Here is a 19,256-nt window from a genome sequence, read left to right as displayed (position 1 = left end):
AGAGAGAGCGCATGCACGAACGGGGGAGGGGCAGAGAGAGAGAGGGAATGAGAGAGAATCCCAAGCAGGATCTACACTGCCAATGCAGAGTCTGACATGGGGCTCTAACCCACAAATGGTGAGATCATGACCTGAGCCAAAACCAACAGTCTGATGCTCAATGGACTGAGCCACCCAGGTGCTCCAGAAAGTTATTTTGCAATAAAGATGCAGGATGATGAAGTAGAAAGAATACGCCATTTAAAATCAGAAAACCTGGCTCACAAATTTCTGAATTTTGCCACCTATAAGTATGAAAAAAAAATCCCTTATTCAATTTGTAGCTTAATCTTATCCGTCAAATAAATAACATTCTGAATACGATCTTCAATGTTTCTGATGGAATATGATTGGAATACGTTTTATAATTGGTTTTAGAAAATCTAAATGCAATACAAACTTAAATATATTTTTATGTGTCCTGAAATATTATTTATCTCTTGATTTTTTTTCAACCAATCGTTTAAAAACTAAAACCCCATTCTTGGGTGCCTGGGTGGCTCAGTCGGTTGAGTGTCTGACTTCAACTCAGGTCATGATCTCCTGGTCTGTGGGTTTGAGCCCCGCGTCGGGCTCTGTGCTGACAGCTCAGAGCCTGGAGCCTGCTTCGGATTTTATGTCTCCCTCTCTCTCTGCCCCTCCCCCACTCATGCTGTCTCTCTGTCAAAAATAAATAAATATTAAAAAAAAAATTTAACAAAAATTAAAACCCCATTCTTATTTCACAAGTCATAACAAAATAGGTGGCAAGCTGGATTTGGCCTGTGGGCTGTGGTTTGCTTATTATTAGATGCCATGTTGAACTACTTGTAAAAGGAAATCTAAGTATTATCATTTTAATAAAAATAATAGCAGCCGGCAATTGTTGCTATGATAAAACATTAAAAATAATTCTATTAAGATTAAGGGGCAGGGACTCCTGGAGGCCTCAGCCCATTAGGAACCCACTCTTGATTTCTCCTCAGGTGATGATTTCAGGGTCATGGAATCCAGCCCGGCTCTGGGCTGAGCAAGGAGCCTGCTTGGGGTTCTCTTTTCCTCTGCCCTTCCCCCCCACTTGCATGTGTGTGTTCTCTCTCTTTCCAAAAAATAAAAAATAAAGAGATTAAGGGGCAATCAGTAAATCAAATTTTAGTAATTTGGGTTTAGAATTAGCACAAACAAAAATTTACTTATATCAAAATATGGCAAACTAAGTATATGTAATATGCTTCAGAAGAGATTGCAAATATATTTTGTAAATTCCTAATTCAGATGAAGTGAAGGAGTGGGGTGTGTTCACTAATCTTTCATTTAATTTTTTAATAACTAATGTAAGGATTGGTTTCATAATTTATGTCAATTGTTTCTATTTTATTTTTAAATAGGGTATTTCAACATATCTATATAGTATTAATTACTTTAAATGAATTCCAGTGATGTTTTCAAAAAGTCGAACAGTCCCTGCTTATTGGTCATAAGCCCAGATGCATACAGGAGGACAATGACCACAATGTCACATGCCTTCCCACTTTCCACTCTTCTTTTTGATGGAAAATTCACTTGTATATTGTGAATTGTATAATCTAGTATCTAACTTAGTCTGTCTTCCAAATCTCCTCCATGTTTTTAGATTCCCCCTTCCATTTTATTACCTTTTTGGTTTCCTGTAGAAAGCCTGAAAACTGGAGTCCCCTCACAAACCCCAATTTCAATAGTATAACTGAAGGAGTGAAAGGGAATGATTTGGTGGGATTAATTAGGGAAGTTTAATGACAATATTAATAATTATTCATGCACAGAATGATTCTCTTCACTTGCCCAAATAAACTTTTTTTGTGGGGGGAAGGGCTCTTTAGTGTCCAAGCTCTTAGTGTCCAGACAACTAGTAAATTCTTACTTGTCCTCCAAGACAGCTCAGAAATCACCTCCTTTTTGAATGCAGCCTCAAATTTAAGGTTTCATCTGGTGCCATTATCTTTACTTTCATAGCATCTTGTGCACATTTCCTTTATAACACTTAACACATTTTTTACACTTGATTTTTTTTAATGCTACTATCCATTAACATCCTGAAACTGAGTTCTCCAAAGGTGGGAGGTTGTATTCCCAATACCTAATAAATTATTGACATAGAGTAGATGTACAATAAGTGTTTGCTGAATGAATGTTGAAAAAAAGCCAATAAAGTCAGAAGGTAGGTGGTGAAGAATTACACTGAAGAGGGCTAAGCAGAGAGAGAAAGTATGTTCAAGTGTTAGAGAAATATGTTACACATGAACATTTGAGGAATTTGGGTTGGAAGATGAATAAGGCAAGAGGTAGTAACAGGCCTTTAGTCTTGCAAATGTACAGGATAAAAACCTTTGCAATGTTCCCCTGGGAATGTGCCTCTCTGAATTGGTACATTTTTACTGTTCTCTAAGCTAAAGCATATGCACTGCGGAGAAAATGGTAAATAGAAACTTCTCACGACTCACTGGCTTAGCACATTACACAAAAAAGAGAGAAAGAGAATCTTGGCTCCCAGGAATCTTAGAGGTCATCTAGTCAAATATCCTATTCAATGAAAGTATTTCTCCTACAACATTCTTGATATCCTATCTATTTGAATAGTTCTGATTGAAACCTTTAAAGGTAGAAAAAAAAATCCAATTTGGGGTTGCTATATTGCTACAAAATTTCCTTCTATGTGAGCTCAAACTATTTTCCTTTACCATTTATAATTGTCCCAGTTCCGGCCTCTAGAGCAATAAAGAATAAACGATTCTTGCTCTCATATGTCAGATCTTAAAGCCTCTGCAGAGACTTAGGGGCCATCTCCAGGTACTCCGAACAGATAGGCAGGAATTTTTATTTTAAGATGGTGATACTGATGCAAAGAGGTTGGTAGATCACATTTTGAGAAATAACATTTTACGGTTTTATGAACATTAACCTATGGGACTTTCATTCAGGAACCTTCCACAAGAAGTATTTCCTGAGATGCACCCTAGATTTTTCATATGAGACACCATTTGTCCTAGTTGTTAAATTAGATGTATATACAGTTACAGATAGATACATAGATATTCATAACACTTTTATGATCTTTAAAAATTGATTATTATATTCATTTTCAAGTTAACAGGTGCTTTTGGTTCCTTTGAGTTAAGTAAAAAAAAAAAAAACAAATTTTGTCATCTCTATTTTCGATCTTACATTTTCTAAATTTTAATTGGTCTTTTTTCCCCTCTGTAAAGTTCCATAAAGACTTTTTGCTTTTCTCCTATGCAGGTTTCCTGTTTTTTAGATGAAGCGAAGTCCAGTGATCCAGAACACAAGTGACCTGGATTCATATCGTGACTCAACCATTTGCCAGGTGAGTGAGTGACGCTGGGGTAGTAGTTACTTAATCTCAGGAAGAGTATGTTTCCCTTTCTCTGTAAAATGGAAATAATAATAGTCCCTACTTCATAGGGATCTCTATCAGCATTAATTAAGTGAATATGCATTTAGCATGGTGTGGTATCTAACAAGAATTCAGTGTTAGCTATTAATTTCATTATTAGTTGACAAGAAAATATTGTTTCTCTGTGGTATTCTATATCAGAAATGACTTGTCTGGGCAATGTGTTGTATTTAAAATCTGGTACCTAGGATTAAACATTGCACATTGGGATAGTCTCCAATTGTATATAGCACTATTATTTGTTTGCTCTGCACAGTAGTACTTCCTAAGAGTCCACTGCTTTTTTCAATAGTAATGCCATACACTTAATTCATAATGGGCTTATTTTCCATGAAAATCTCTTTAAATCATGTTGTGCATTCTCTTCTAGAGTACTATTTTTAATCCTTCACACTTTGAAAAACTGCTTATCTTGGCTCACTGACAGTAACACAGCAAATAGTGACATAGGTAATCCACCTGCAGGGCAGGGACTATTGCTGCACCAAGTGTTAGACTTAAAACAGTTTGATTTCTTATTATCTTAATTCTGTTAGGTTCTGGGCAAATTGTCAGGAAACTCTTGTCCCTTTAACATGTTATGGCATACACTTTTGAAAAAAAAAACCCCAGAAAATTCATGAAGGTACACTAAAAAAGTGAATTTTATCCTATATAAATTATATCTCAATAAAACTGAATTTAAAAAATTCATAGAAAATTATCCCCACAGAAAGGGTTATTCACTCACCTAATCACATCTATCACCTCTGACTTACCTAGAAAATATCAGGTAGGATGGCATAAGAGACCAAAGATGATGCAAATGAATGAAATAATTGACTGATGGCAAAATACATAGTAATATATATAAATTCAGCCCTAAAGTTCAGGTGATGGCCTAAAACAGCACCAGATTATAAACTTTTGCAAGACTATTTATCTCTATTCTAGAATTTCTGCTTCCAGGCTCAGTTACAATAATAGGTGGAGTAGTCTGATAGCTTACCGTAGCTTATGCCAGAATGAGGTAGTATGTTCAGGCCTAAATAAGAACAGAACTTCAGGCACTACAATACTATTTTAACTAGGGGGCTTCACGCATCATTAATGTATCAAATCCTTCAATCACTTGTTATATTCACGTGCTTTTTTCCCAACTCCTAATTCAAGTCAAAGTCAGTAGAAAGAGCAGCCTGGCTCATCAGAGATATGTTGTATTGGCCTCAACTCTCAGAACAAACTCTTAACTATAGAGAGCAAACTGATGGTTACCAGAGGAAAGGTGGGCAGGGGGATGGGTAAAATAGGTGATAGGGATTAAGAAATACACTTGTGATGAGCATGAGTGTGGCATGGGAGTGCTGAATCACTATATTGTACACCTGAAACTAATATTATACTATATATTAACTAAATGGAATTTAAGTAAACACGTGAAAAAATAACATAAAAAAAGAACCTCTTGGGGTGCCTGAGTAGCTCAGTTTGTTAAGCATCCAACTTGGCTCAGGTCATGATCTCACGGTCTGTGTCAGGCTCTGTGTTGACAGCTTGGAGCCTGAAGCCTGCTTCAGAGTCTGTGTCTCCCTCTCTCTACACCCCTTGCCCGCTTACACTCTGTCTCTCTCTCTCTCTCTCTCTCTCTCAAAAATAAACATTATAAAAAAAAAAAAAAAAAAAAGAACCTCTCAGGTCCTTAATTCCACAGCTGAATCAAAATTTTTGGAACAAAACAAACCCTGAGTCAGTCTGAATGTGGCTTACTACTTTAATGGGAAATAAAATACAGAGATAAGCTAGAAATTTCTAATTGAAAGATTTTGATTAGTTGTTTCTTGGTTAGAAACAACTGGATTGACTTTTTGATTTCCAATGAAAGATTTCTATTTGATAACTTGGCTAAAGATATCATGGTAGGAAATGACAGGTAAGTTCAAATTTCTCTGACTCCAAAGCTATGCCCTTTCCAGTAAGCAACATAATATGTATGATATATGTATGATACAGAAGATACCACTTGTGTGGCCTAGATGTCTTCTGCAAAATAAATAAATCTAACAATAAATTAAAAGTTGTTTAGATTGAAATGTTTATAAAATTTATCTGTGTATTGATTCATTCACTGACTAGTTGGAACAAAGTAACAAATTTCATTTGTCTGTATCTTCCCTAAGCCAGAAACTAAGATAAAACAAAAATACCTGCTATGTATATAGGTACAGTTCAAACACATATGCACAATTTTGGAGTCACCATCCATGGTAGAGCACTGAAAGGCCTACATGCCTCTATATTACTCCCCCTGCCCTCACCTTTTTAGGAAGTTGCTAAGGCATATCCAGGCAAAGAAGTATCTTTATTAGAATTTTCCTCAGCTTAAAAAAATGTTTAACGTCATGACTTCACTTTTCTTACAATATCAATATCAATATATATATCCTATTTCTATCTGGACAGTGTTAATGAATCAGTAACTTGTTATTAGTGCTGTATGAATGAGAGTTAAAAGATTGGGAAACTTCTGTTCTTATCTACCTTGAATTATAAATCCCAGAGAGAACTAGTTTCTTCAACATACTTTTTTAAAAAGCACATAATAGGAGGACAAATAATTTGGGATCAGAGGAACTTGAAGTCTGAAGATACGAGTTGGTTTAGACTAAGTCATTTATTATTAGCAGGGTTATCTTGAGCAAGTTATGAAATTTTTCCTTAGTCATAATTTCTTCAGAGTTGCTGTAGGATTGAATAAGATAATACATATGAAAAATACTTTGTTTGCTTTAAAGTACTATACCAACATTGATTACAATTTTTAGCAAACAAGGCTTGATAAATTCAAATGTGATAATTTGTTGATTTTATGCACTATAAAACTAAAAACCATTTTTGTATCTAGCTTTTCCTGGAACTTAAATGGTAAACTATATTTCTAATGTTTCATGCAAAGTATATTTCTTAAGTTCTTTTGAATTTCTTTGTTAAAACATTCTCTTCATAGCAATTTTGTCACTGCTTGCCTATATTTTAATTTCAGTTGTGATTAGTTTTTTGCAATTTTCATATTTCTTTTTTTCATTTTATTAATGAAACCAGGAAAATGCATAGGCTTTACAACCAAATGTAACCAAGTTAGAATTCCAGCTCTACTTACTTAAATACTCTGACCATCAGTTTTCTCCTCAGAAAAAGGCCTATCACAGGGGTGTTGTATTACATAAGAAAAAAGTAAGTTACTGTTTGGAAAATTATGGGTTACAACTATTTTTAGGATCCTTGGTTACTGACTTATTTGGATTCTAGAATATTGGTAATTTATGCTTCTTAAATTGCAAATCTGGTCACAACCATTTTGTAATGAATGCCTAATTTAAGGAAGCTGTAAAACCTGTGTTTGATTTTGATTTGGTCTCTCTGAGCAGTATCAAATATTCAATGGCTCTGCTTAAAACAGATTATAAGACCTTCCTTTCTGCTATTTCTGAGAGAACATTGCCCCTTTGAGGCAATTCTTTGGTGGAATTTCAGGGTTCATCACAGTAGTTTCTGATCATAGAAAATACTTAATTGTATTATGAAGAATTAGGAGAATTTTTACAAAACCACTCTACTTTTTGGCTCTTAAGTTTCCCTGAATTCTCTGTTGCTCCCCTCATATTTTCTTATAGGTATGATAAAAGTATTCAGGTTTAAAGCAGAAAAACAACATTATCAAAATTCTATAGAACATTTCAAAGTCTTTCACAAAAGCCCTAACAATTCCTGTTTTGTATTGAATGAAGTCAGTGTCCATGGTTTTATTACTTCAGGGAAATTTGTCTTCGTTCACCACGAGGGACCTGTATTTTCAGCACAGATAGGAATAAAGCTTTTGAGACAAATTGTGAAGTCCAGAAAATTGTAGAGATATGAAAAACTTGTTTGTTCACAAAAGAGATTTTCTCTTTCACCTGGCAAGTGATGTACTTGATTCCTCTGTCTCACAGCTGGTATTTCATTCCTATACAAGCCTGGTGCTGCCTCAGGAGTTCTGGTAGCAAGTCCTAAAGGAAGGGAATAAAAACTATTGGCATATAATTTCTTAGCCCAGGTGAACCCAGAAGTTTTATCTAAGGGGTGAATTGCATGATAACTATTTGGAAGGGTCTCTATTTTGTGCATTTATCTGGATGTTTTGGCACTGCCCTAACAGAGGACTATTTGAATGGAAGAAGCTTTCTTCTTTGGAGGATGTCCTGGGTTTCTAGAAATGTAGAACCATGCAGAACAAGCATTCAATGTAGGCTATAAGACTTAGTTCTAACTCCGGTTTGAGAACAGAGCTGGTTGTTTCTTCGTTAGTTTTTGTGATGTTAGCCTCTATGAAATTTTGATAAAGATATCTTTACTAAAGAAACCTAAATAGGGGCGCCTGGGTGGCGCAGTCGGTTGAGCGTCCGACTTCAGCCAGGTCACGATCTCGCGGTCCGTGAGTTCGAGCCTGCGTCAGGCTCTGGGCTGATGGCTCAGAGCCTGGAGCCTGTTTCCGATTCTGTGTCTCCCTCTCTCTCTGCCCCTCCCCCGTTCATGCTCTGTCTCTCTCTGTCCCCCAAAAAAATAAATAAACGTTGAAAAAAAAATTAAAAAAAAAAAAAAAAGAAACCTAAATAAACATATTTTAATAATGATAAATAATTCTATCACCCTAGCCTTAACTTGAACTGGATAGCATAGTAAGCCTATTGTATACTGTGGACAGTGAGAATTACGAGGATTGATGGCTGTAGAGGTAGCAGGAATATTAGAACCCGATGCTAGCCTAGAAAAAGATGTTCATCTGAGCAAATAATTTTTAAAGACACACCTTTAAGGAATAAAAATTTGAAAAATGCACATCTTGTGGGCAGATATAACCCTACAGTTGAAGGCTTGGGTAGTTTTCAACTCTTTGTACAAAGAAAAGGTGTCTATTTCCTTGACGGATTGCAGTTCTGTTCCAGGTAAGTGAAGCTAGGGCTGAATGTTCCTGCTCATCCCCTTGGAAGGTATGTTTATGCAGTACACAAACTGCACAGCCTTACCTAGTGAGTGAAAAATGGTTACACAGCTTTAAGGAAAAACAGCTGACTATTGGTAAAATTATTAGTTTAATGTTGGTTTCTGCAGATACACTGTCAGGTCTATTTGGCATGGAGTATGTTATTTTGTTCATTAGTTTATTCTCCAGGGATAGATAGCATAATATCTACATAACTACACATACTGAAAATTACCTGTTAAATAGTTGGGTGAATGAATAAATAATATGAAATGGCTATAGTATCCTGGAAGTTAAGAACATCAGCATTCTGGTTGGCTCACTGAGATTCTTTCAGCTCTGAATTCCTATTTTGTTCTCATTGTCCTCAAATAAATATTTAATAGACTTAAACTTTGCTCTATTTTACTTGCAGTTTATTGAGCTAAAAGGGAGTTTGAGATCCATGTAGAAAATCAGAATTATAAAATTATTACTGGTCTCTGGCTTGCCTAATTACCAGCCATTCTTACTCAGCTCTTTGCTTCAATGTTCTAATCTACTTTTATCAGACTTTGAAGGGGTTAAGGTTTGAGATCACAAAATAGATACTGAGAGGGTAAGTGTAACTATTGAAAAAATATTTTAAAAATTTTCACAGAGCCATAGTTCTCAAGTGGTCCAGAGACCAGAAGCATTGGCATCACCTGGGATCTTGCTTTGCAAAATTTCAGGCCCCACTCTAGACACTCAGTGCCCAATTAGAATCTTTGGCACTCAGCAATCTGTGTTTAACAAAATGTTCACATCATTCTCATACAGGCTTATGTTTGAGAACCACTGCATTAAGGAAAAAAAAAAAAAAAAGACAAGAGTAGTATTGGCTCTTAAATGCTACATATATATGAAAAAGGGGAGATATACCCAGATACAAACATAATAATTGACATTATTAATCAGATCTAGTTTTTTTAGCATGTGAATCAAGGAGACATTAGAAGGCATGGCTGCTTTTCTTTCTTTTTCAGAAGTCAGATGTATTATTATTTTCTAGTTTCCCTTTATTACACATATTGATTCTGCCCTTTATAAGTTATCTAAACATTTTCACTGTTTATATTTTCATTCTTTTCTGCCTTTAGAGATAATAGGCTTCATGAGATTTAAACTACCATTGAAGTCTTAAATGTGCTTTTTTGGGTTACATTTTAGTTTTATGAGATTGGACTAAAAAGTCTGCATTTACCCTAACAATACCTCTCCTGATAATCTAGATTAAATAAAGCAATTCCTACAATAGGAAGAGATTTCAGAATGTAGTTTTATGTATATGTGTTGCTGTGGTATTCTAGGAATAGCATTGGGCTTTGTGGGCTTAGAAAGACCCTTTAATGCAACACCATTATTTTTATTTTTTCATGGGAAATGAATGGAATAATCAAATATTATTTCTAATTTTCTTAAGATAAAATAAACTTTGTTGGAACTGTTCCCAGAAGGATAGATTTCATATATTTTAACAAACATAAAATGACTAAAAAGTTGTTATAAGGAAAAAAAAAATCATTCCTCAACTGTGAATATGATTTAAGGCTGCTACTAAAGAAGAGTGGGCCCTGCCCAGCAAACCAGTCTCAAATCAGGCACTGAAGTGATAAGTGAATCTTATCACAGCCAATCATTTCTCTCCCAAGTATCCTAATACAAAAGTAGTCAAAGCCTTGCTGCTTTGAAGTAATCTACCTTATGGCATGCAAAGTCCTGACTCTGCCTTGCAAAACAAACAAACAAAACAAAACAAAAAGAAAAAGTGTCTTGCTGGTGTTTCCAGATCTACCCTAACATAATAAAAAAAACATCAGAGGCAAAAGTCTAAAAGCAAGATGTCTACTAAAAGCCTACAATAATTACCATAATTAATTATGATATTGAAAGACATGCCTGAGACTGGATATAAGAGATGTTTGCTAATACCATATATATTCAACATTATATTGGAAGTCCTAGTTAATTTCTTCCTTTAGAAATAAGAATAGAACTGCTCTTTTAACAGTAGGCATAATTGGATAGACAATCCAAAAGAATTTATAAATTATTGGAATTTATCAAGTTTTCTGGATGACATCAATATACACAAATTAATTGTATTTTTATAACCTAGTCACAAACAATAAGAAAAAAATAAAAAAATTATGACCTATAAAAACACCAAATACCAAGGAATAAATCTAGTGAAAGGTATGCAAGACCTCTAAAAAGAAAACTAAATATGTTACTGAGAGAAAGATGTATGTGGAACAAATAAAACTTTTATACTGTTAATGGAAGCAAAATTGGTGCAATCATTTTAGAAAACTCAGTAGTATTTACTGAAGCTGAACATAAACATACCCTATGACCCCCAGGCTTCACTCCCAGAAACATGTACAACAAAAATGAGTTTATATTTGCAATAAAAATTTTACAAGATTGGTCATAACATAACCCCAAATTGAAAGCCACCTAAATGTGCAGCAACAATAAAATGCATAGATATATTCATTTAATGGAGTATCACACAGAACTAAAAATCATTCAATGTGACTGAATATCATATACGTAATGTTGAGCAAAATTAGAAAAAAGAAGTAAATACTGCATGTTTCCATTCATATGAGAGTCCAAAACTCATAAAACTAATTTATGGTTAAAAGTCAGAACAGTGGGTACCTTTGTGAGAGTAAGTGGCTGAGAGGCAGGAGGGAGGTTTCTGGTGTTCTACAGACATTCTGTATTATACCTCAGTTAAAAAAGTTTACTCCTAAAGAGGTAAGACCAAGGTATACAAAAAAAAAAAAAAATTCCAAAGAAACAAACAAAAAAGGAAAAGTTGTAGTATTAATAGTAAACAAAGTGGAATTCAGGTAAAAAGACATGAACAATGGTGGTTTATGGTATAAGATGCACTTTTTGTCAATATAGTTTAAAATATCTACACATGAATATTTTTAACACAGCAGATATAAGGAAAAATAGAAACATATTATTAGTACAGTATTTTAATTCTCCTTTTCTCCATCCTTGGCAAGTCAAGTAATTAAAATATAAAGACATGAAAGACTTAAATAACAATGAAGCAGCACTTATAGCTACTTAATTCTGCTACAAGTTAACATTAATAACTCTGGTAAAAGAAAAAAAAAACTCTACCATATGGAAATTACTATTAATGGAATCACAATTTATCAAAAGCTCTGATACATACAATGCAGAGTTCAATGGGAATTTAACCTTAGTATAGCAACATGTAAGAAATAAATGAATTAAGCATCTACCACAAAAAAATTGAAAAGTGAAAAAATAGAAAACAGAGGAGGGAACTAATAAAGTTAAAAGCAGAAATTAAGTTAAAACCCCTAAAATCCAGTAAAACTTTTGTTCAAGTTTAAAAAAAACAAAACAGAAAGGGGCACATGGGCAGCTCAGTTGGTAAAGTGTCACACTCTTGATTTCCACTCAGGTCATGATCTTATGGTTTGTGGGATCCAGCCCCACATTGGGCTCTGCACTGCTGAGGGATTCTCTCTCCCTCTCTCTCTGACCCTCTCCAGCTTGCATGTGTGTACACACACACACACACACACACACACACACACACACACACACACATTCTTTCTCTAAATTAAAAAAAAAAAAAAACAGAAAAATAGATTGACTATTAACTAGCCTAATTAAAGAGCCACAATCTTTGCGTATGTTACATTGAATATTGTTAGAAAATTTCTAGGATGAAAATAGTTTTCTTTACAGACAATATGAAGATACAAAATCAATAATTATAAAGGGTAAGTGACTTGATGGGAGAATTCTACCAAAACTTTAAAAAGCAGATAATTACAATTGTATTTAAATTAATGAGCATAAAGAAAAAAGTCCACAAAGGAAATGTCTGAATGCAAAAAACTGCTGTAAGGCAAGAGATACCACAAGCAAAGTTAAAATGAGAAAAATATGTGGATCTCAGGTCATAAAAGGGTAATCTTAATTTATAAAGAGGCAATAAAAATTGATATGAAAATGACAACTCTATAGAAAATGGGCAAATTGTATGAATAGATGATTTATAGAAAAAAATAAATAGGTCTTAAACAATTGAAAAGGTATTCAATATCACGTACGTGAAAGATAAATTGAAACTACATTGACCTTTTCTTACCAGCGTTACAAAAATTAAAAAAAAAAAGATAACCATTGTTTGTATGTTACTGATGGCAAGAGAGAAAATTGCTGCAAACTCTAAGGAGAGCAATTTGGGAAAATTTATAAAAATTAGATAGGCATATACTCTTTGACTCAGAAGCTCCAATTTTAGGAATTTACAGATCTACTGGTACACATTTGTTTGTTTGTTTATTTACTTAATGTTTATTTTTGAGAGAGACAGACAAGAACACAAGCAGGGTAGGGGCAGAGAGAGAGGGGGGACACAGAATCCAAAGCAGGCTCCAGGCTCTGAGCTCGAGCTGTCAACACAGAGCCTGATGCGGGCTCCAACTCACAAACCAGGAGATCATGACCTGAGCCAAAGTCCAATGTTTAATCGACTAAGCCACCCAGGCGCCCCTACCTGTACACGTTTATAATAAGGAAGGTATGAAGGGTAGTCACTGCAGCATTGTTTGACATGGCAGAACACTGGTAGCAAACTAAGGGTCCCTTAATTTGTGAAATACTAAATAAATTATAAATTATAGTAACTGCATGCATTTCAATAACATACAACTAATGATTATGTAATGAAATGGAAAGATAAGATACACAGTACAGTGAATCAAGCAAAGTATATTGAAATGTATATACTATACTAGTGTATAGAACAGGAAGCCAAAATGAATATACTATGTCTTTTTGGCTTGTTTACAAATACAAATTGAAAGGATAAATAAGAAAGTAACAGTGTTTATTTTTCAAAAGGATGGAAACAAAGTATGGGGAAGGGTGGGAAGAAGATTTTTAAATACCACTTCTCTTTGACTTTTGAACCCTATATTACTATTAAAATTCAGATTACAGGGGTGCCTGGGTGGTTCAGTTGGTTAAGCACCTGATCTTGATTTTGGCTCAGGTCATGATCTCGCGGTTGTGAGATCCAGCCCTGTGCTGGGCTCTGCACTGAGTGTGGAGCCTGCTTGGGATTCTCTCCCTCTGCCCTCCCCTGCTTGCATGTATTCTCTCTCTCTCTCTCTCTCTCTCTCTCTCTCTCTCTCAGAAAATATTTAAAAATTTAAATTTAGCTTATGGATGAGAATTTAAAGTGAAGTTATTTAAATTGATATAGGATATTGAATTTTATATTGAAGATTTATGACATGAGAAAATATCAAAGTAATATTTTAAGGAGATTAGTTTTGCAACATGATATGCAAAATGAATTGTAAGGATGAGAGATCACAGAGACACCTGTTAAGAACATTTCTGTGATACTCTAAATGTAGGATACTAAATGACTAAATTAGGATGGTGCCTACAGGATAGAAATACAAAAGAAAGGGTAAAAGTATGAGATCATATTTAAAATAAAAGCAATGAAATAAAGATTAAATAGATAGGGTTAAAAGAAAACTTTATACAGGACACTAGATTCTACTTTGCCTCACATTTCTGAAGAATAAGGATAAACAATTAACAACTCTTAAGAGATAGAATAAATTGGGGGTGCCTGAGTGGCTCAGTAGGTTAAACATCCAACTTCATTCAGCTCAGGTCATGATTTCATAGTGCATGAGTTCGAGCCCCACATCAGGCTCTGTGCTGACAGCTGAGAGCCTGGAGCCTGCTTCAGATTCTGTGTATCCCCCTCTCTCTGCCCCTCCCTCGTTCATGGTCTCTCTCTCTCTTTCTTTCTCTCTCTCTCTCTCTCTCTCTCTCTCAAAAATAAACATAAAAAAAAGAGAGTAAATTAAAGAAGTATCACAGAAAAGAATTTCCAAAAGCCAAAATTAATTGCTTTTAAGGCATTAAATGTTTATAAATTTATATGAAGTTAAAATAAAAATTAATTATAAGGAATTATAATTTTTTGATACTCTGAAAACATATAGTTCAATGTCAAAGAAATACATAATATTTTTTGGTCTTCAAAAATTTACATATACTGTATATGTATTGGAGAAAAATCAGGTAAATAAATGAAAAAATATAAGCTAACCATTTATAATCCCACCACCCAACAATTTCTACTAACATTTTTTTGTACACCTTAAAAGACCTATTCCTAGGAATCTTTATACTCACATTTTTAATATACTTTGGTAGGCTCATGCTTTCTTGATGCTTTACTTCCAGCATATTATCATTTTTTCTTTTTTTGAAAAAAAAACCTTTGTTTAAAATGTCTTTAAATGTATTACACTCATATCTCTGATCTTAATTTTTTGGGAGGCCAGGAATTTTTTATATATTTGCTTATGGTAAAATTTCAGAAACTAAATTAGAAACAATTACTAAAATTATGAATTTCACATTGTAAGAATTAAGAAAATAAAGCAGTAGATTACTGCAGTGAATTACAAGAAGGCTGAAAGTTAACATTCATGTTTACCTGAAGTGGGAGACTTGCAGCGCTCAAGTTCCAGGGGAACGGGACTATCATTTAGCTCAGTTAAACCTGAAAATGAAATGACAAGAAATTAGATAAATTTTGCTAACAATTGTAGATAATTCTTATATATTAATTCCTAAAATTTTCAAAAGGTTTTTCTTCTCCCTGTGAAACTTTTCTATTCTCATGTTATGACAATGATTCTGAAAATTTGTTTCAGTAAGTGATACCAGAAACAATAAGGAGCAATAACTAATAGATATATACAAGGAGTAATTAACATAATAGTAGTAAAATATAAAATCTTCTTTCTTACTTTTTTTTTTTTAATTTTTTTTTCAACGTTTATTTATTTTTGGGACAGAGAGAGACAGAGCATGAACGGGGGAGGGGCAGAGAGAGAGGGAGACACAGAATCGGAAACAGGCTCCAGGCTCTGAGCCATCAGCCCAGAGCCTGACCCGGGGCTCGAACTCCCGGACTGCGAGATCGTGACCTGGCTGAAGTCGGACGCTTAACCAACTGTGCCACCCAGGCGCCCCCTTTCTTACTTTTTAACACGAAATAGCTACTTTAATAAATGACCTAGTTTTATCTAAAAATAGACAAAAATAATACAATTTATAAGGAGTTTTTAAAAAGACCTAATCAAATCTTTTTTTTTTTTAATTTTTTTTTTAACGTTTATTTATTTTTGAGACAGAGAGAGACAGAGCATGAACGGGGGAGGGTCAGAGAGAGAGGGAGACACAGAATCTGAAACAGGCTCCAGGCTCTGAGCAGTCAGCACACAGCCCGACGCGGGGCTCGAACTCACATACTGCAAGATCGTGACCTGAGCCGAAGTCGGACGCTTAACCGACTGAGCCACCCAGGCGCCCCATCAAATCTTCTTTCAAGATAAATGCTTATTGACTTTTAAAAAGAACTTTAAGGGATGCTACAGATTCTAAATATTATACTTACAAAAATGCAGTGTCGTATAATACATATTAAGTGACTTATTTGATGATATCAAATTCCTTCTTATAATAAGCATTACATTTTTCTCTTACTTTTTAAAAAAATTTTTTAATTTTATTTATTTTAAGAGAGACAGACAGAGAGAGAGAGAGAGAGCACATGTGAGTGGGGGAGGGGCAGAGAGAGAGAATCCCAGGCAGGCTCTGTGCTGCCAGAGCTTGATCTCAGGAACTTCAACACCACAATCTGAGCTGAAACCAAGAGTCAGAGGTACAAACAACTGAGCCATTCAGTCACCCCTCTCTTATTTTTAATACTCTGTTATGTAACTCTACTGACAAACACAAGGATAGGCACAATAAATAAACATTTTATAATTCTTGCTATCTGCCAGCCTGCATTCCTGTGGCATTCATAAAATATCCTTAATTATGGTTTTCCTATACTTGTTAGAGATTCTTATATACTTTTTCCTTATAAAAAATATTCAGAGTTCCTACTTTAATGTAAATCTTTATACCCAGAAGTACTTATTAAAAACTATTGTCAATTACCAGAACTATCTTTGTCCATATTCCTTGCTACCACCCCTTTCTTGATATAATTTGTACCAATAAACTTACTATGGTTCAAAAAATTACAGAATTTAGGAAAAGGCTGCTGTGGTACTCTAGCCCACCTCTTATGTTTTACAGATAAGAAACTATGAGTTTGAAGAGTTTAAACAATTTAAGGTTACAGAACCAAGTATGTGCCAAATCTTGAATAGAATTATTTATATACTTAAGAGTTTTTTTGTTAGAAGTAGGTACTGTGAATATTTTCTTCCAGTATGTGACTTATCTTGTCATTTTCTTAATGAAAATGAAATCTTTTGATGTTCAGGAGATTAGTTTACTTGAAGGACCCTTTATGAAATTTTTTAATTGTGAATTTTTTATAATTCCTGTGTAAGTAATCTTTGCCTACTCAATGCTCATGAAGATATTATTGTATTCTCCAAGAAGCTTTTTTAATTTTCAGCTTTCAGTTTTAGGACTATAATTCATCTCAAATAAATTTTGATTGTGGTGTGAGGTCGAGATTAAGGTTCATTTTTCCCTATATGTTGTTTGTCTAGTTTTTCCAACATTATTTGTTAAAAAGATTTTCCTTTTTTCATTGATTTTTATTAGTGCCTTAGTAAAAAATAAATTGGATACATATGTGTAAGTTTACTTCTAGACTTTGTATTTTGTAGTCATTGGTCTATTTGTCTATCTTTTTTTGACTACCACACTAATTAATGCAGGCCTATAGTACATCTTAAAGTCAGGTAGTAAAATACTCCAACTTTGTTCTTTTCCAAGAGTGTTTTAATTACTTTAGATTTTTTGCATTTCTAAATAAGGTTTAGAATCAATTTGTCAATTGCTACAAAAGGATATGCCAAATTTTTACTGGACTGTAATAAATCCATAGTAATTTTGATAGAATAAATATTTTAAAAATATTCAGTCTCCCAACCTATAAACATGGTATTCTCCTCTATTTAAATGATGTTTTAAATTTTTTCTTTCTTCATGAGTTTGTAGATTTCAGTATAGAGGTTTTGTATGTGGCATTTTTCAAGTCTTTATTTCCTTTTTGGTTTTCTGTCTACTTCTTGTATCATTATTCGAAGTGGAGTACTGAAATTCCCAGTAATTATTGTTGGATTGTCTCTCTCCCTTTGATTCTGTCAAGTATTGCTTTATGTACTTTGTAGATCGGTCGTCAGATGCACAGATGTTATATCTTCTAGATGGGTTAACCATTTTTTCATTTTAGATGTCCCTATTTATAGTAACTTTTTTTTGCTTTAAAATCTATTTTGTCTGATATTAACTACAGCTGTATTTGCTGTTTGCATGGTTTTTTTCTATCTTTTAACTTTCAACGGATTTACATCTTTATGTGTGGCCTCTGACAGCATGGAGTTAAATCTTGGTTTTTAAAAAAATCTGGCTCAACAGTCTTTGTCTTCTGATTGAATTGTTAAATCTATCCACATTTAATGTTATAACTGATACAGTTAGGTTACACCTGTCATTCTACTTTATTTTTCTGTATGTCTCATGTCTTTTTGTCCCTTTAATCTTCCTTACTGCTTTGTTTGGCATTAAATATTTTCTAGTGTAACTCATTCATTTCTTTAATGATTTTGTCATCATATTTTTGGCATTGCTCTAAGATAACATATACATCTTAACTTCTCAGTATCTACTTCAGATGTATATTAACTTAATTTCAGGGAGATGTAGAAATGTTATTCTTTCATACTTCTATTTCCTCTTTCCCCTTTATGTGCTATTACTGGCATACATAATACATCCATATATGTTACAAATCCAGCAACATATTATTATAATGATTACTTTATAGAACTTTGGGTTTTTATAAAACCTGAGAGAAGAAAGTGAGCAAAAAATATATTTATAGTTTGTATATTAACTTTGCAATTTATCATTTCTAGTTCTCTTCATTTGTTCCAGTCAATCCATCTGGTTTTGTTTGCTTACTCAAATACAACTTTGCTCCCACCTACTTCCTTTGTGCTGTTATTGGAAAATATATTACATTTCTACATACTGTAGGCCCATCAAGACAATTTTATAATATTGTTTCATAAATGGCTTTTTAAATCAGTTAAGAGAAGAAGTCATGTACATTTATATTATTATTTTATAATTACATAGTTACCTTAGTAGTGTTCTTTTTCCCCTTGTGTGAATTCAAATTATCATCTGGCATTACTTTTTTTCAGCCTGAGAAAAACTTCCTTTAGTATTTCTTATAAAGTGGCCCATGCTAGCAACAAATTCTCTCATTTTTTGTTTATCGGGGAATGACTTTATTTCAGCTACATTTTTGAAAGATTGTTTTGCTGGATATAAGATTTTTGGGTTTAGGTTTTTCCTTTGAGCACTCTGAATATGTTGTCCTACTGCTTCTGGCCTCCATTGTTTCTAATGAACTGTTAATCCTACTTGAGTTCTGTTGTATGGGACAAGTCATTTTTCTCTTACAGTTTTCAAGATTTTTTTGCCTTTCAGCATTTTTACTATGATGTTTCTGGGTGTGGGTATTTTTGCATTTGTCCTGTTTGGAGTTCACTGACATTTTAGACCTATGCATTAATGGTTTTCATCAAATTTTGGAAGTTTTCAGCCATTAACTTTTTGAATATTTTCCTGCTTCTCTCTTTTCTACTCTTATTATGGACATGTTTGCTACATTTACAGTAT

At 33.8% G+C, this 19,256-nt stretch overlaps 1 protein-coding gene across 9 annotated transcripts in view; it reads right to left on the bottom strand.

Annotated features, from left to right (window-relative positions):
- Positions 1-19,256, bottom strand: part of STXBP5L (syntaxin binding protein 5L) — a 377,555-nt gene that overhangs the window by 61,479 nt on the left and 296,820 nt on the right. For 6 of the 9 annotated variants that reach the window (XM_045502185.1, XM_045502187.1, XM_045502182.1 and 3 more), the window contains 2 exons: positions 15,028-15,093; positions 7,402-7,494 (listed from right to left, as the gene is read on the bottom strand). In XM_045502185.1, coding sequence (XP_045358141.1) covers positions 7,402-7,494; positions 15,028-15,093 — 159 coding nt within the window. The remainder of the gene's footprint in view (positions 1-7,401; positions 7,495-15,027; positions 15,094-19,256) is intronic. The other 3 variants (XM_045502190.1, XM_045502189.1, XM_045502191.1) reach the window with 1 other exon arrangement.

The sequence above is a fragment of the Leopardus geoffroyi genome, chromosome C2 (assembly GCF_018350155.1).
Source record: "Leopardus geoffroyi isolate Oge1 chromosome C2, O.geoffroyi_Oge1_pat1.0, whole genome shotgun sequence".
Lineage (NCBI taxonomy): Eukaryota > Metazoa > Chordata > Mammalia > Carnivora > Felidae > Leopardus > Leopardus geoffroyi.
The sequence above is the reverse complement of the archived record's forward strand: the minus strand, read 5'-3'. Positions and strand labels throughout refer to the sequence as shown.